General features: G+C 33.0%; 1 protein-coding gene across 1 annotated transcript; it reads left to right on the top strand.

Annotated features, from left to right (window-relative positions):
• The first annotated feature begins 8,406 nt into the window (after positions 1-8,406).
• Positions 8,407-10,654, top strand: LOC114276625 (protein ALP1-like). Its single transcript, XM_028218422.2, has one exon. It carries the CDS (start codon positions 8,898-8,900, stop codon positions 10,497-10,499), a length of 1,602 nt encoding a protein of 533 aa, XP_028074223.2. The 5' UTR covers positions 8,407-8,897; the 3' UTR covers positions 10,500-10,654.
• The last annotated feature ends 8,885 nt before the right edge of the window (positions 10,655-19,539 follow it).

The following is a 19,539-nucleotide window of genomic DNA, read 5'->3' as shown; positions in this document are numbered from 1 at the left end:
TGGATCTTCTTTACCTGTTAGCAATGAGACCTTTTATTTGTGAGCAAAATGCCATTGATGTAAAAGGATTAAACCCTTTCTCTTAATTTAAAAGATGCAAGCCACATGCAATTTATTTAATTATAACTCATGTTGCATTCATATTGTATTCGGATGAGAGAATCTTTATTCATGTGTTCTTGTAAATGTAAAGAGTTTCCGCATGTTATCTTTGAAATTGAATATATATAATGTTTTGGTAATAGAATCCGAGTAATAAAAAGCGGAGCTTGGCAATTGAATTTTGAGTTATGTGCTTGGTTATGATTTGAGTATAGAGTTGTGTTTTGAGTTTAAAATATTAAAAAAATAAAAAATAAAAAATATTTAAAATAAACATTATATTTTTTTTTCAAAACTCATAACCAAACAAATTTTCTTTTTTCAAAACTCGACTTACAACTCCACACTCAAATCATAATTTTAAAACTAAACCAAACAGAACCTAAATTTTTATTTTGTGTACGGGAAAGAAATATCCGTCGTCTTCCGTACACCTTGCTACCAACCTCGCCTTGCTCCTAGAACTCCGTCTAACTACAAACAAAACAAAGGTGAGCTACTCAACGGGTGGTTTGTTGGAAAACCCCTCTGACAGCCAAGTTAGCTCTCTTGGAGAAGAAGAGAAAATACAAAGCACTGTAAAGAGAGAATTGCTAAAGATTGCTTAGCCTCTTAAGTCTGCTCGCGCCTCCTTTTCTAGGCTGGCTATGCAGCCTTAGATTGTGTGTGCACTACCTCTGTTGTCCTTTGCTGGACGCGTGGCTATACTGCCCTCTCCATTTCTCACACATGTATATGTGAATACTGCCAAACAGTATTAGCCAAACCACCAAATAGTATTGATGCATGCCAAGAGCGAATTCCTCTCCATTGGTCCACATGGAATACCTAACCGTGCTATATATTACTTGATGCACCAAAGATAATGACTTTGAACATCCCAATGTTGAGCTAAGCCATTCGAGTCAGAGCCGCGCTCAATCAATACTTTGGTGGCATTCTCTCAAGCCGGTCAACTATGGGTGCGCAGACCGTTATCTAAGCCATATAGTGCAGCCATAGTGCAATGCCCGTTCTCCGTGTCCGTTCTATGCCGCGCCTAACCCAATCGATCGCGCAACTTTGACACGATTTCTACAACCGTGATGCCCAAAGATTGCCCGGCTCAGAACTCGAGTCCGTGACAATGTAGCTCGACCAACATCGCGTTCCGTGTTGGGCTTAAGATAGCTCATCCCAACACCAAACCTTGTATTGGTTTAGATCGGCCTAACATCATATTCCGTGTTGGTCTGGCACGGCCTAACACCATACTCCATGTTAGTTTGGCTTGGCCCAACACCATAATTCGTGTTGATTTAGCTCCGCCCACTGTCCGGTATAAATCTCCCTCTCATTTTGTATTTTTTTAATTTTCCCATTAAATAGTTTTCTATCCAAAAGGCTCAAGGTCAAACTTATTTATTATCGATCAATGCCTTTTGTCCTTTTATGTGGTTGATAAGATTCTAATATTGAGCATGCATGCAGAGAAAAAAAAGGTGATATTGACCATGAATGTGATACTGAAATTGTACGTGGAATATGAGCCATTGACTATAAATTTGAAATTGAATTTTAGTTTAATTGTGTTAAATTGTCAACTGACTACAACGGTTCATACTTTGTTTAATTTTATTTTATTTTTTTAAGCTTATTTGCATGACTTTAGTTATGCTAATTTTCAAAACATTTAAGAATGGAAGTACTAGCTGGTCATATCATAGAGAGGAGGAATTATTCTGTCTTTCAAAATTTTCAATTAGATTGTGCGTTTTTTTAATTTTATTAGTTGTTTTATGTAATATATAGAAAAAAATAAAAAATAACGGATATATAATTAATAGAATTGTAAAAACATATCATATAAGATATAGAACATAATTATGTGATAATTTTTCCATAGTGAGAAAATGAATAATTTATTGACCAGATCATACATGCTATTCTCATGTACAAGTACAAAAGATGAATTAAACACATAAGATATAGAACATAATTATGTGATAATTTTTCCAAAGTGAGAGAATAAATAATTTATTGACCAGATCATACATGCTATTCTCATGTACAAGTACAAAAGATGAATTAAATACATAAGATATAGAACATAATTATGTGATAATTTTTCCAAAGTGAGAGAATAAATAATTTATTGACCAGATCATACATGCTATTCTCATGTACAAGCACAAAAGATGAATTAAACACATAAGATATAGAACATAATTATGTGATAATTTTTCCATAGAGAGAGAATGAACAATTTATTGGCCGGATCATACATGCTATTCTCATGTACAAGTACAAAAGATGAATTAAATACAAGTCAAGGGAAATTTTATAGTACACACTTTCAAATTGAGTATTTGATTTTTTGAACTCCCAAATCTAATGATTGTTTTGTTTAAAATTGGAGAAATTTCATGCCAAATGACAGTTTTAAAAAATAATTACAATTAAGTGATAAACTTTATAAATAGTAAAATTAAAATTATAAATTTTTTCATGAATTTGTAATATGTTTTTGAAGTTATCACTTAATTGCAATTTTCCTTTTAAAATTCATGGATCATATATGTGATTGTTTTGTTCTCATTAAAAAAGTCACTTTACAAACACACCCTCAATAGTCTCCCATATGGGATGATTCTTAATCTGAGATCATGTTTGTTTGGCGGACATGATTTTAGAATTGGAAAAATAATCTCACAAAATGCATAATTGAGTCTTTGACAAAGAAATTTTGGATTTGAATTAATAGTCTATTTGGATATAGTACCGCTCAATATAGGAAACTATTGAATTCCAATAAGGGAGTGAGATCCAAAATGAGAAATTTTCGAATTAATAGTCCATTTGGACATGGTATCAGCCATATGGAGGACTATTGAATTTTAAGAAGGGAGTGAGATACAAAGTGGGGGATTAAGGAGAAATCATATTTTAAATTTTAAAATTAATATAAGGAAAATGTCTGGTGCCCCGAATTTTTATGGCTCGAATGTGTCAAAACGACGTCGTTTTATACTCAAAACGACACATTCGAGTCATGATTTTTCAAGCCACCTATCATTGTTGTTAATATAATTTTGTTAATCTCTTCTCATAATCTTAAGCCAATCTAAATATGAGTTAAGATATACAATCCAAAAGAATTGGTAATCTTTGGATTAACCGTCATAGACATGTCTTCCATATAATCCAGTCCATCCTAACAAACATAGTCAAAAAATCTAATTTTGAATCCAAACATAAAATAGGGATTGGCATGATATATATTTTGATAACAATCATAGCCAAATTATTTAATTTTGAATCCAAACATAAGATTCGAGATTGGTAGGATATATATTTTGGTAATTGGGTGTCTGGATCAGCTTAGCACAACTTGACTAATCTCGGAGCCTTGAAGTTAACAACTGTACAAACTTACATTGCCCCCAAGATTTGAAATGTTTGGTTTTTGTGAGATTTGACTTTCCGACCTCTTGGGTAGTAAACCCTTTTGTTGCTTCTTCTCTTGCTAAGCCAAACCCTTTAAGTTATATATAATCTGATTTCATTGTAAAATTCCTTAAACAAACACAATCAAAGAGATAGTTAAAATTACTGTGATTGTTGAGAAGGGATTGATTATATATGTAATTTAATGATAATTATTAAGTATTTTTTGAGCACTAAGTGATTTTATTTATATGGCAGTTCAAATTAATGATGTAGTGAAAAATCTTACAAGTAAGACATAATAATTTATATTTATTAGATAATTAAGAGATTAAAAATAATTATCTTAATATAAATTATAATTTTCTATTAGTAGGGAGCATCACATATTCTGAAACTATTTGATAATTTTTTTGTAATTTTAGATATTGACAATTTGAAGTGGGGTATCACTTGTTTACTGACATTAGTAGTGTAACAAGTAAAAGTACTTTGGACAATTGTTGAATTAAACAGTGTCCGGTTAGACCATCTCCAACGGTTCACCAAACTTGATATTAAATTTAAATTTTGATGAAAAAGTTATTGTTTGGTGCTCCAACGGTTGCACCAAATCGATATTAAAATGAGATTTCACCAAACGATTCCTCAAACTGAGGACAGGTTTCGCATTTCACCAAAACACTGTACATGGCCGTTGGGGGAGACGAACCGGTCGACCAGCCAGTTGACCGGCCAGTTGACCAACCAGTTGTCCATGAAAAGGTTCAAACAGTTCAACATTTCTGGTTCAAACAATTCAAAAAAAAAAAATTGGCTTACCGGTCGACCAGCCGGTCGACCAACCGGTTGTCCCAGAAAGAGTTCAAACAATTCAACATTTTTGGTTCAAACAATCCAAAAAAAAAAAAAATTTCCCCTCACCGGTCGACCGGCCGGTCGGCCAACCGGTTGTCCCGGGACAGATTTGGTGAAAGGTGAATTGTTGGAGCATCTGGTACCAAATTGGAAAAATGGTGATTTTTTTACTCAGATTTGATGAAAAGTTTGGTGAACCGTTGGAGATGCTATTATAAAGCACAAATATTTTTTTTAAAAGAAAATAAATAAGTTTTTTTTATGTTGTTTATTAAAGGAACCATATACACCGGTGTATTTGTACAAAATTAATTATATATTAATGGTAAATTTTATCAATATTAATAATTAAACTTATAAGTTTTTCAATGAATTCATAATTAGTTTTTTTTTAAAAGTGGACTGAATAGTAATTTTCCCTCTATTAATATTTTTTTTTTATAATTGATTTGTAAAATAATTTCATGACATTTGGGTTGTGTTTGGAAATAAGTTTTTTTTTTCTCCAAAATTTCCATCTTTATATTTTTTCTTTACAAGTCCTTTCATAAATTTAAGATCTAAACACAGTTTATTTTTAATAATTTTTATAGAGCAGTGGGGTTTGGAATTTATTGAACTAATATTGATAACTATCAAAACGAAAAATATTTTCTTATGTTGTAGGTGGTGTGTCTTCCTCTCTTCCTTCTATCCAACTACCTTAACTGCCTTGTAATATGAAGAATTCAAAAGATATCCACATATTGCTTCATCAATTTGTACAAATCAATAAAATTTAAAAAAAGGGCATTTATAAAAATCTAATTTATGAAATCATATTTCATTAAGTCCTAATTAAAAAAATTTAAACCTTCAAATCCCATTAAATTTTTAGTAGTTGAAATTGTCGTTCAAATAATGATTATTCATCATTTATGATAATCTACAAAGGAATATGGTGATTTGACATTTATTTTGATTTTTAAAATTTTAAAATATCAACTTTCAAATTGAAAAAAACCGAAAAAAAACTATACTCTTTTTTTTTTGAAAAAATTGAATTATTTTTTTTGTGTAAAACTGAAAATTTTGTGTCTATAAAGAAGCATGATGATGGAACATTGATGTGTAAAACTAAAAAAAAAAACTTTAAAAATGAAAAAATTGATAATGTTCTCAGTTAAATATATATATATATATATATAATGTTCTTGGTTTTATTGGATAGTTGAATCAAATCAATAAATAGAAGGGCAAAAACGTTTAATCTCATATTCTGTTTTTTTATCAGTTAGTGAAACAATTATCTGGAATATTACTATGCAAAATTGATAATGTTCTTAATTTTAAAAATTAGAAAAAACTGATAAAATTCTCAGTTTTACTAAATAAGACTCATTAGTTCAAAAAATCTTAGATACGACCTAAGTTATCATAACATTTATAAATCGTTTGGTAACATCACTTTTTAACCTAAAAGTCAAAAGGTTACTAAAAAAATTCAAAAGCTAACAACCTATATTAAAAAGTCAAATATTCCCTTTCTTTTATACTTTTTGTACATCTTTTTATAAAAAATTAAAAAATCATTCTAAATATACTAATAGCATTTTTTCACCTTATATTTTAACTAAAAAATTATTAAAATTACTTATTTCTGAACGAGACCACTAAAAAATTCAAAGTTACATATCCACCCAATTTTGGTGATGAAAAGCATACCGTGGCTTTTTGACATTTTCTTAACAAAAAAGAATAAAAATTACTTTTTAATTAGTTTGGAGCTGTTCTTTTGAAGATTATTCTGGAGCTGTTATGATTCTAGTGCTTGGAGCTGTTCTTTTGAAGATTATTTTGTTAGCTTACGTTTTTTGTGAATTTTTTTTTTTTTAATTTAAAGATTTAGATTTCTAAATTATATTCAAGGAGACCCACCGGAAAATTATTTTAAAAAAAAAATGTTTAAAAAATGTTTAGAAAAGACAAACATAAGTAGGAAATAACAGACTTTTTTGGCTTTTTCAATTTTTTTGGAAATTTTTCTAAAAAAATATACTTTTTAAATTCGTTTGCACACACGAATGAGTGGAAAAGTAAAAAAAAAATTGACATAATTTTAAAAAAGATCACTAAAATAGAAAAAAATTCAAAAGATGAGGGGGCTCATTTAGGAGTTCCCAAACAACTTAGCCATGTTTGTTTGCCTATTTGGAAAATGAGATTGAATTAATAGTTATCTCTCTACCTCTTTACCTTCTCTCTCTACCTCTTCTAGGATTTTTTCGAAGGCACAGCTCGGAGCAGGGGAGGGGGGCTCCGGTCTCTGGCCTCCGGCAGCCTCTCCCCTCCCTTTATGCCCCTCCTCTCTTTCGTTTTTTTTGTCCTTTTGGCTCAATAATACTTTGGAAGCTTAGTTTTTCTATTTCTCCCTCCATGTGAGGTCATTTTCCCCTTCTTGGTGGGAACTCTACTCTTTATCCTCACTTTTCTCAGATTTCCCCAGTTGAGGCCTCATCGGATCTGTCTATCTCGTCCTCAGTCCTCCATCGGCGTCACCTCCACCCTACCAGATCTGTCGGATCGTCCGTCTCCTTCATGTGTTGGGCATCAGATCTGCTCCTGCTACCACATCTCCACCACCAGTTTTTGCCATGGATTTTGGGATGGAGGTCCTTCCATTTCTGTTTGTCCTTTTGGTTTTTGCTTATGGTTTTGTGGTCATCTGTGCTTGAATTGTGGCTTTCCAAACTTTGTGGTTGAAATGTATGATCTATTCAGACAGGCTCTATTATCGATTTTGATCGACTCTGCTTTTGCAGTATGAGTCCAAGCACAACATGATGTGCGTCTGAATATTTCCATATTTTTTATCCAGAGTACTTCTTGTAATTTTCTTTACTTTGTTTTGGTGTAAGCTTGGTTGTTTGATGGCCCTTGTAATTGCCATTTTTGGCATCCATTAATGGATTTCTACTGATCAAAAAAAAAAAAAAAAAAGATTAATAGTTCGTAAGATTTATTTATAGAGTGTTTAGTTAAGGATATGAGTGAGTGGATTAATTATTCCCTTGGATTAGTAATCCCTAATTGGTAGGATTATCAATCCTATAATGGAGTTGGGATTAAAAATTGAGTGACGGGATTAGTGAATTTTTAAATAATTTTTAAGTAAATTTTATAATTTTTAGAACCAACAAAAATTAATTATAATATTAAAAAATACTAAAAATTAAAATATATTAATTTTATATATTAATACTATTTATAGTATTACTAATCTGGTAATGTACAAGTAAACACTATCTATCCTACATTTTCAACCAAATACCACCATACTAATAAACTCCTTATGCAGTTCAACCGTACTCTTATCCTATAGAGCCAAATAAATATGGCCTTAATGAATATTTATCTTCTAGACATGGGATTGTTTAATTTGAATCATTCAGTTCCTTCCTAACAGATCATTCATATAAAACATTAGATTAATTAGATAATTATAACTATATGATCATATCACATCTTCATCTTCAAAATAACAGAGGGTCTATTTGTTGTTGGTTTTAATAGATGGTTTCGTTCATCATCCTTTTCTTTAACAACAAATGCAATATGATTACGAGGTTATACTTGTTTGATCAATCTAATTTTTTTAATTTTTGAATGAATGGTTTACTCAAAACACTTAAATTTTTAAGATAGAAACTTGTTCTAATTTATTTGAACTAATAAGTTGTAAATAAAAAATATATCAAATAATTTAACATAGACTTTCATATTAAAATAAATTGTAAACAACTTATTTATATATATCAAATAAAAATGATTAATACACTGAATTTGAGTTTAATCAAATTATCTAAATTTTGAAAGTCAGATCAACGTCCGGATAATTAGTACAACCTTGTCAATTATGACTGTCACTCTTATTTTTAAATAACTGACCAAACAACCGACATGCCCGTATCTAAACGATTCAGACTAATCAAAATTCGGTAAATATAAGATACATCTCCAATATTTGTCCAAAACGAGTCTAGAAAAGAGGTTGAAAACGCTAGAATGATTTCAACAACTCTACTTTTGAGGTACTTTCTAAAGCTTTTCTTTTCTTCACTTTTTTTTAATTTTTATATTTTAATTTTATTTTTGCTCCCTTCCGATTCCTTCCTTAGATACCCCCTTTTCACGAAGTTTCCTTCCAATTTTCCCAACACCCAAACGTGTTCCCCAACCTTGAGATCAATCAAATCTCCTCAACCCCAATCGTAACCGCGTAAAACAGACCATCCAATATTTTAATCCTCATCTATAGAACTACCGTCCAACGTCACCGTCACTCCTCCCCCTCGAATCTTCTTTTCTCCCACCCACGCCGCGTTCACACGCCTCTCTCTCTCCTCCCTCCGTGTTCATACCCTCCTCTCTCTCTACCTACAAATATATCTATCATTAGCAGTTTGGTCAATTTCAGACTCGTCTCTTGGTTTCACATTGAAATTCAAACTTCCCTTTTTTTTACCTCTCTAATGGAAGTCTCTTCTTTTCATTTTCCAACCCAAGAAAGCTATTCCAACTTTTACAACCTCTCTTCACAAACCCACGACACCACTCCCAAAAGGCGGCGAACAAACGACGACGCAGTCGCCCCATTCATGCTCTTACAACAACAACAAGAAAATTCAGACCAAGGAAATATTTCGATTTTACATTCCGATATTCACCACCACGAGTCCCTTGTCCGAGCCTTCTACAATCACAAAGCTCAAGCCATGAACGAGTACTTCAACGATTTTCAAGGGTTTTGTTCCGATTTGGACGAATCCGAATCCAAAAAAGCTCGCCGAGAATCCACAAGGGCTTCAATTGCGTCTCAGAGAGATTTTCAAGGGGTTTCTTCGGATTTGGAAGAGAAATTCGCTAGTGGTGTTGTTGCCAATGCTCCAATTGCTTCTGAGAGTAATGATTTTAAACAAATTCGAACCAAAAAAGGTGTTGCGAGTGCTTCAATTGCGTCCGAGACTAATGTTTCCGATGGTGGCGCCGTCGCTGCTTCCGGTGGCCAGAACAGGCGGTTGTGGGTGAAGAACAGGTCGAAAGAGTGGTGGGAGCTGTGTAACCACCCGGATTTCCCCGAAGATGAGTTTCGTCGCGCTTTTCGAATGAGCAAGGCCACGTTCGAAATTATTTGTAATGAGCTCGACTCGGCAGTGACAAAAAAAGACACAATGCTTCGCTTGGCGATCCCGGTTCGCCAACGTGTCGCGGTCTGTATATGGAGATTGGCCACCGGTGAGCCTCTTCGCCTCGTGTCCAAGCGATTTGGGTTGGGAATTTCGACTTGTCACAAGCTTGTTCTTGAGGTTTGCTCAGCGATAAAGACTGTTCTAATGCCTAAATTCCTTCAATGGCCTGATGAGATCAAATTGAAGGAGGTTAAAGATGAATTTGAATCCATTTCTGGAATACCCAATGTGGGTGGATCAATGTACACAACACATGTTCCCATTATTGCCCCAAAGATCAGTGTTGCAGCTTATTACAATAAGCGACACACAGAGCGAAACCAAAAGACTTCTTATTCGATTACCGTTCAAGGAGTTGTCGACACTAAAGGGGTTTTCACCGATGTTTGCATCGGTTGGCCTGGCTCGATGTCTGATGATCAAATATTGGAAAAATCCGCGTTACATCAACGCGCAGACCGGGGACTTTTGAAAGATGTTTGGATTGTGGGAAATTCCGGGTACCCATTGATGGATTGGGTTTTGGTTCCTTACGCACATCAAAACCTTACTTGGACTCAACACGCGTTCAATGAGAAAATTGGAGAGGTTCAAAGTGTTGCCAAGGAGGCTTTTAGGCGGTTGAAAGCGCGGTGGAGTTGCTTGCAAAAGAGAACTGAGGTGAAACTGCAGGACTTGCCAGTTGTTCTTGGCGCGTGTTGTGTTTTGCACAACATATGTGAGATGAGGAATGAAAAAATGGAAGATTCAGAGATGAATTTCGATCTGTTTGATGATGAGATGGTTGCGGAGAATTGTGTAAAGTCTATCACTGCAGTGCAAGCTAGGGATCACATTGCTCACAATCTCTTGCACCATAATTTTGCAGGCACTACTCTTCTATAGTGAACTATACTAGTAGTTATGTTTTGGTTTTGATTTTAGTATTTTTTAGATATGCTATTGATTCTTTATCCATGGCTTGTATCGTCATGTTATAGAATAATGTCATTTGTATTATTTTTTCTTCAGTTTAAATAGATGGATTATTTTCTCCTCTACTGAATTGATCCATGATGTTGCTTATTTATTTAATTTTGTTAGATGATTTAAGCAATAATTCTACCGACCCAGAAAAGATGCTTAAAAAATCATACAAGCAGTAACTCCATCTAAGTATTGAAAGGAAAAATAAGAAAAATGACTTAGACCCCAGCTGGGGTGTTGGGGTCGGCTCCTATTGGACAAAAAAACTGTTTTTTTTTTTTTTTTTTTTGATTTTCGGCCAACCCCAGTGCGACACGTCACTGGGGGTTATCAGTGGGGGGTCACCCCACTGGAGGTCTGTAGCATTTCCGGAAAAATAAATAAATACAATGAAACTTGTACGATGAAGATAAAAGCAGATAAAGGTATGATTTTTTTTTTTTTGTTGCGTTAGTACAATTACTCTACATAGTCTATTGTAATTAAAGCGAGGTTCATATTGATTGGGGCATTGATTTAGACTCCCTTAAAATATTCATTCCCACAATCTCCACACATATAGGTTGGGGATTGGGTGAGAAGAAAAAAAAAAAAAAAATCAAAATTAAAGGGGGTCAAGGGGGTGACTCTCAAAGGGGTCTCAACCTTTATTCTTTTTTCTATTTGCATTAGTACGATATATTTTAAGAAGATGGTTAAAAGTTATTTTTTGACTTTTTTAATTTTTTTGTGAGAGAGGGAAATGGGTTAAAAGTTAGGAAGTGACTTTTAACCCACTTTCCAAAATAATCTTTTTTTCATTAAAGCAAGGTCTAATTTATAAATCGTGATATTATAATTTTGAATATTCGCTAGTTGCCGACTAATCGATACTTATAATGAGTTTTGATCGATACTATTCGATTTTGATCGTATCGTTGATATCAATTTGATAAATATTGTTATTTAAAATTATGATGATGAACTAATGAATTGTAATTATACACTGTGATTTTTTTTTTGAGCAATGCTCATTTATTTATTCTCGGTGAAAAGTTTTTATCTGTAATGTTAATTTTTTAAATAAAAAAATAAAAAATTAATTTTTAACCGATTTTTCTTAACCCCCCATTACTAGTATGAACTTTTTCAAGAAAAATATTTGGTAGCACTAGAGGAGCACTAATGATGTGGCAGTGGGTCCTGTCCACTTTCTATGCCTTATTATTTATTTATTTTTACTATTTTTAATATATTAGTACTATTAATAATGTATTTTTTAATGGTCTAAATTATTATTATTTTTTCAATTACAATTTAGATTTTAGTTTCAACAGAGTGCGACTGTTGTGATGTTTATTGTGGTATGAACATGTTACATGCAGTCTTTTGTCCAGTCAACCATTGGTATGAACATGCTACATGCATTGTTTTGTTTAGTCAACCATCGGCTCAATCAATGCTCTGATAATGAAGGTACAAAGGTTGACTCACTTGTTCCGCAAATGACTTTATACATTTTTTGAGAATGATGCTTTCAGGTGAGTAACAGGGTCTTTTCCCAATATAAGCTATTTTTGTATTGTATTTCCAAAACTAGGTCAACTTCTGACGGAATTTCAAAACTAAGTTAAAGCGCCATTACTATTCGCGCTTTTACTGTTAGGACCGCAAAAGTAGATGAACAGCAAAATCGCTATTACAAATAGCGCTTTTGATTAATAAGTCGCTATTACAAATAGCGCTTCTAGTGTTATTCTTTTTCCCAATAAAAAACGCTGTTCTTAACAGCGCTTTTCACACAAAATTTTGTTGCCAAAAAACGCTATTGATATTAGCGATTTTAACAAAAAAAAATTTCCAAAAAAACGCTATTTATAATAGCGATTTTAACAAAAAAATTTTTGCAGGAAAAACGCTATTCATAATAGCGATTTCAGTTCAAATTTTGTTCCAAAAAAAACGCTATTTCTAATAGCGATTTTAACAGAAATATTTTTCCCACCCACCGTTTTTAACATAAACTTTGTTGGAATAAAACGCTATTTTCAAGATAAAACCAAAGAAAAAAACATAAAGCAATTATCATGTTCAAATATGTTTTTTTTTTTCTTTTGTTTTTGTTTAGAATGTGTAATTCATAAATTTTACATAATATGAAAAAAAACCTCTTTTCATATATTAATTTTACATACTATTTTTCATATATATAATTTCAAAATCATATTCATGTAGATATTATTAAGCCAATCATGTTCATTTATTTGGCTTTACTAAAGCCGTTGTCATGTTACATTTTTCATTTTTTCTTTTGTCTTTGTTTTGTTTTAGAAAATGTAATTAAAAAAAAAATTTCGTCTTCACTAAAGTTGTTTTCATGTAAAAAAATTTTTTGCTTATTGTTTTGTGTAATTAATTATTTTTTTTTTCGCTTTACTAAAGTCGTTTTCATGTAATTTTTTTTTTTCTTTTGTCTTTGTTTTGGGTTGGAAGGTGTTATTTAGAAAATTATTTTGGCTTTACGAAAGCCGTTTTCATTTAAACATAAATATATATTTATTTTTTTGTTTTGGGTTAGAAGGTGAGAATGTAATTCAGAAAATCAGTTTAGTAAACCAGTTTAGTAAAACCGTTTTGTACCCGTTTTCATTTAAATTTATTTTGTTATGGGTTAGAATGTGATATGCATGTTGTACAGTTCGAAGCACACCCACACATTGTGCAACTCGACGACATTTTTGTAATAATACTTAATACATAATATACGAAGTCAGTACTTTACAAAATACTCTTACGGGTATGAAAACAACATAACTGAAGTTGCAAATGTAATAGTTTTCAGTTACGTAGGTAGTACAGACATAATTCTCCCACAAAAATACATTATGGACACCATGAACTGAACACACATTACATACATCCTGGACACTCTTAACTGAACACACAATACATAAACATAACAGTTAGATAGAGAAACACCTAATTCATGACCTAATATTGCATATTAATAGCCGTAACATTTGACAGACACAATACATAAACATAAACTTAAACATAAACATAACATAACATAACAGTTATACTTACTCTAACACAGACATTACATATTAATGGAAGTTGTTATATTGCCGAAGTGTAGACATTAACACCTAATTCGCGCTTAAATCGGCAGGTGGCTCAGAGTCTGAACAATCCGAAAGCTCAGCGTCAGAGACAAGTTCAGGATCCTCCATGATAGCCTTGATAGCCGCAACATTTGGTTCTGTTTTGTTCTTCTGGGCATCCTTCTTAAGTATGAGTAGCTGTATATCGCGGGCCAATCTACGACCCATTTGAGAAATCTCACGTTCTAGTGTTTGACATAGTCGATCAACATTATCAGGATCTTCCTTTTGGATCTCAACAGAACGTGCTTTTGGCACCTTCAGTCCTCTTTCCCGACATAATCTTTCGTTTTGCACTCGCTCTATAAATAGTGCGGGCCACTTAAGAAGTCTAGCCTTTGCATAACCATATCCTGTTTGATTTTCTGATGGATCCTCCACCAAACCACATGGATCTCGATAGTACTTGGGCATGACGAAATGTCGCTTCCCAAACCTATCATGATAAGCACAAGAGGCATCCAAGAAAGGAAATGGTGTTTCATCTTCAGCATCGCCACTTCCCCTTCCCCTTCCTCGTCGTGAACTTTCACCCCTTTGCAAGTTCCTACCACCTCTGCGACCCCCACTCCCTCCTATGAACCATGTAGCCATGCTAATTTTTTAAAACAAATGAATAATAATTTCGTAGGGCGAAATGAGTTGTAAGGTTGTGTCTTCACCTTGAGTTGTAAGGTTGTGTCTTCACCTTTACTCGTTTATATAGTTGATTATGAACGGATAAATGAGAATCCCACATATATGCATGCTGACTGTAAGGTAAATGCATGCTGACTGTAAGGTAAATCAGTAGATTCACTGTTGCCATGTGACTTTCTAAATTGAGAATCCCACATATATCAATACGAGATGAGTTATCACTGTAACAAAAAAGTCGAGCAAAAAATGGAGAAAACCAAAGCATGTGGACCAAGTCACATCACTTCACAATCCATCTGCATATACGAACAAAATAAGGGCATGGTGACTGTAAGGTAATTCAGTGAATTCACTGTTGCCATGTGACTTTCGAAGTTGAGAATCCCACATATATCAATAACAGATGAGTTGTCACTGTAATAAAAAAAATCGAGCAACAAATCGAGGAAACCAAAGCCTGTGCACCAATTCACATGACAAAGACCATCCATCTGCATATAAGGACAAAATAAAGGCATGCTGTTGTTAAGGTAAATCAGTGAATTCACTGTTGCCATGTGACTTTCTGAGTTGAGAATCTCACATATATCAATAACAGATGAGTTGTCACTGTAATAAAAAAAATCGAGCAAAAAATTGAGAAAACCAAAGACTCTGCACCAAGTCACATGACTTCACAATCCATCTACATATACAGACAAAATAAAGGCAGGCTGACAATAAGGTAAATCAATGAATTCACTGTTGCCATGTGACTTTCTAAGTTGAGAATCCCACATATGTAAATAAGAGATGAGTTGTGACTGTAATAAACAAATCAATAAAACCGAAGACTGTGCACCAGGTCACATGACTTCACAATCTATCTGCATATACTGACAAGTCTCTCCACGATTTGACTACTCAATGTGTGAAAAAATGAAGCTTATGAAGCTTACGACCCGCTATTTGTATTTCATTGAAAAGTATGACTATTTGAATTGTTCTTGTCATTTGGGAAGCTATTCACCGACCTACCTGTTATGTTTTATGTGTTGTTGAAGGCGGTAGTTCGATTCACCGAGTTTAGTTTTTTGTCAACCCCTCATTCATTACCGGAGTCATAATTTTTACTGGACTTTCAAGAATTGGAAGGTGACTCTTTCTTCTTTCCTGATGGAGATTGAAATTCGTTGTAATTTCATCCCTATTTCAGCAGCCCCAGTTAAGGGAACCTTTTCTCCAAGTTGCCTGATCTATTTTATGTGTTTTAAGTATTCACATAATTGAACATACATTAATCCATTAATTAATCCAGAACATTCATTAACAAATTGCAATTCAATAAAGAAAGTCATGAACTCATAAATGTGTACTTATAAATGTACGTATTTCATAAACTTCAGGTTCATAAGAAAAATACTTGAAATACATCCGTACGTTACACCAACAAGAACGTTGTCTTACACTCCAGGAACGAACATATGAAAGATAACGGTGTTTGATTTCTTATTCGTCATCTGACATGTAGTAGTCAGAGAGATATTTTTCATTGTTGAAGACATTATTTCGCTCAACCATTGTCAAATCTCTGTTGCTTGCTTCTGCCATTTCAGTGGCTAGCTGAAGCATGAAATGTCGACATCTCCGCATCAACATCCTGTTGTTCTCCTTCTTAATTCTGCTAACTGCTTTTTCATAGTCACTCACATTTCGTCTAGCCATGGTCAATGAACGACGATGAGGTACCGGTGCCCCAAAGTTACGTAGATCATTATACAATCCTTCTTGCTCCGTTACCCTGAACGCCCATTCTGCTCGGATACCAGCATAATAATCCTTCGGACTTGAGTACTTTTCGCTCTTGTAGTCATACATAAATGGAGGTAGCAGCCACACTTTCGGATTTCTTTGCCGGTGTGAACTTCCTGCACCTCTTGAAGACATTGTTAATAAAATTAAAAATAATAATAATAATAGTAATTGTATATCTATTACTATTGTTATGCCTTCAACAAACATCATACTGGGGTATTTATAGACATGATAGTGGTGCTAGGGCACTATGGAATAAGTGATACACGTGATATTATTTGATGTTATTCATTTCATGTAATTTTGATTACCCGTGACTTTGTGTACCTGTGATGTAGTCACGGGCGTGGTTGTAAGATAAAATAATAATTGTAGGCCATAGAATCACAATGCTATCCCTTCATATTCGAGCAGTGCATTGTCAAATAAAACAAAATGCAGTGAGTTGTCACATCGGCACATGAAACTATTTTGTCATGCTTACTTTTGTAATACAATAAGTACTCACTTGGAATTGACGATTTCAGTACGTATAAGTGTTTTCGAGAAATTATAAATCAAATCGAAAAATGAAATTTTCTTTGTATTACATTCGGAAGATTCTGTACAACCTCTTTCTGAATGTACACTTCCAAACAATTTGGTGGTTCGAAAGTTCCACCGATACTTAAAACGGTGTTCAACGCCTCATCGTCATTTATCGGTAATATTTTGTATTTGCTGGTTGCTTGCCACTGGCGATAAGGATATCTACATTTGAAGATCAATCGGACTGTTTCCCCGTAACTTGCGACCTTGGACATAAACATCTCCTCCAAATTGCCAAGTGTGGTGCCAAGTTGCACCATATATATCCCTTTCGGCTCAGCATCATATGACACACCTTCATCGGGATCCCGAATTATGTTTCCCCCCCAGTAAAAGATAATTGGAACAGTTGCCATATACTTGCTTCAATGAAACAATAAATATTAAAATATCAACAATATACATATATCGAATTGTACTTGTAAAATAAACATTAAAATTTGCAGAAGCCACAAATAAAAGCAACCCTCTAATTTTTTATAAATTTATATTTTCCAGGGTTGAAGGAACTGTAGAGGTGAAACATTAATTCAATTTGTATTTTGTCAACTATATATTTGTGTCTCAACTTGATTATTACTTTTTATTCAATAATCTTGTTCACTTATTTTTATTCGTATAACAGAACAGCTGAGATTTCATCTATACGTGGAGTTATATATTGTGTCTCATTTACTTCGTATGTGAAGACTCTTATCTTTTCAACGTGAATGTTCTTTGTTGTCATTGCTCTATTGTCTTCATCTAAAAAACACATAACAAGAAGTATACTTGTTGTCTTAATTCTTTCGAATTAGTGGCGAAAAATAAAATAGGTTGAGAGATATTTAGTAGAGGGTGACGCGATTGATTTGGACAATATAAAATACAGGGTGCAAACATTGAGAGAGATTTTTTTAACCTGGTGATGTAATTGTTCAGATTTATGGAAAATATAAGTTAATTTGATTTGCTCCAACTTGTGCCATTACGGACCTTAATGACAAAGTTATTTCCTATGTGAACTAGTAACCCTCGTCCATTTTGTAGAGGGCATAGAGGCTTTCTTATAAAATTAAAACAACAAACTGATTTTGGATCATTTTGGATTGTTCTGAAAAGTAAGAAAAAAATTAAATTTATTTACTCCTTTTTTTTCTTACACATACAAAAACAAAAAAATTATTACAGAGATAATTTATAATGGCCAAAAATTAGAGATAATTAAATTGAAGTTGGTGGTTAAATGTATGGCCTACATTTTGGATAGTTATCCATGTGAATCTATCGGGCCATCCGTACCAATTATTTGGTATTACAAAATACATGCTTACCCATCAACGTGCCATTTTTTTTTTCCCTTCTTACGTACGAAATTGCTATGGACTATTAATTAAAATAATTTATTACTCTTTTCATGCATATATGTCTGCACACCTCTATGGACAGAATAATTATGATATTTGCTTCCGCCAACCCCTAATTTTGTAAATCTATTTAAGTGGCCTTCGGTAATCTTAGGATTACTGGCCGGTCATACCTATAGTAGCGGGTTTGGGTCGTGATAGAGTGGTATCAGAGCACGAGTTATACTGTACACATGAGTCTATATAAGCTACTAGATGTCCTAGACAGAATTAGGGGCATTACATCAGCATGTGTTAGTGTATGTGAAATTATACGACATGTCTGAAACAATTAGACATGAAATGAAATTGAACATTGTCAAAACTATAAACGAGCTATTTGCCTATGTTTATTAGTGCTCTATTTACCTATAGCAAATGGAGAGAACAAGAAGTGATGATGTGATTGAATCCTTTGATGGCAGAATGGAAAGAATGTTAGAAGCTTTAACCGAGTCCATGAGATAACAACAGAGACAACAACTACCTCTTTCGCCTTCTTCAGTGCAAGTGGAACTGATAATTAATGACATTATCGGGTTGACTCAGAAATTTAACAAGATGAAACCTCTGACTTTTCTAGGTGTTATTGAGCAACTGAAAGTTGAAACCTGGATACTAGAAACTGAAAAATTATTTGAAGTGTTTCCATGTTGGATCATTTTGGATCGTTCTGAAAAGTAAGAAAAAAATTAAATTTATTTACTCCTTTTTTTTCTTACACATACAAAAACAAAAAAATAATTACAGAAATAATTTATAATGGCAAAAAATTACAGATAATTAAATTGAAGTTGGTGGTTAAATGTATGGACTACATTTTGGATAGTTATCCATGTGAATCTATCGGGCCATCCGTACCAATTATTTGGTATTAAAAAACACATGCTTACCCATCAGAGTGCCAATTTTTTTTTTTCCCCTTCTTACGTACGAAATTGCTATGGACTATTAATTAAAATAATTTATTACTCTTTTCATGCATATATTGTAACTACTCTAAATTTTTTACAAAGTAGATTTTCCTTTTCAATGGTAGTGGACAATCACAAAGTGAAAAAGACGATAAGTCAGTTCGTTCAATACCCATTTCAAAAACTTTCTCAAATTTTCTCCAGTTTTCTCATAAAATTTTAATTTGTACTAGAATACTATTATATGTATTACAAATTCAGCTCATTAAATGTTTTAATCATATTTTGGCTGCTTGACCCCAAATATGACCCCAAATATAGTGAAATAAACCAAACGAAATTAAACCAATTTTTTTTTTTTAAATCAAATACAGTCAGATTTAAATATTTTCAGAAACCAATAAAAATATTTCTTTTCAATAAAAAAGAGTCAAAATTAAATATTTTGATAAACCAATAAAAATATTTCTTTTTAATAAAATAGAGTCAAAATTAA

The sequence above is a fragment of the Camellia sinensis genome, chromosome 13, assembly GCF_055761805.1.
Source record: "Camellia sinensis isolate YWXY chromosome 13, ASM5576180v1, whole genome shotgun sequence".
Taxonomy (NCBI): Eukaryota; Viridiplantae; Streptophyta; class Magnoliopsida; order Ericales; family Theaceae; genus Camellia; species Camellia sinensis.
Note: the sequence above shows the minus strand (reverse complement) of the source record. Positions and strands in the feature narration are given on the sequence as shown.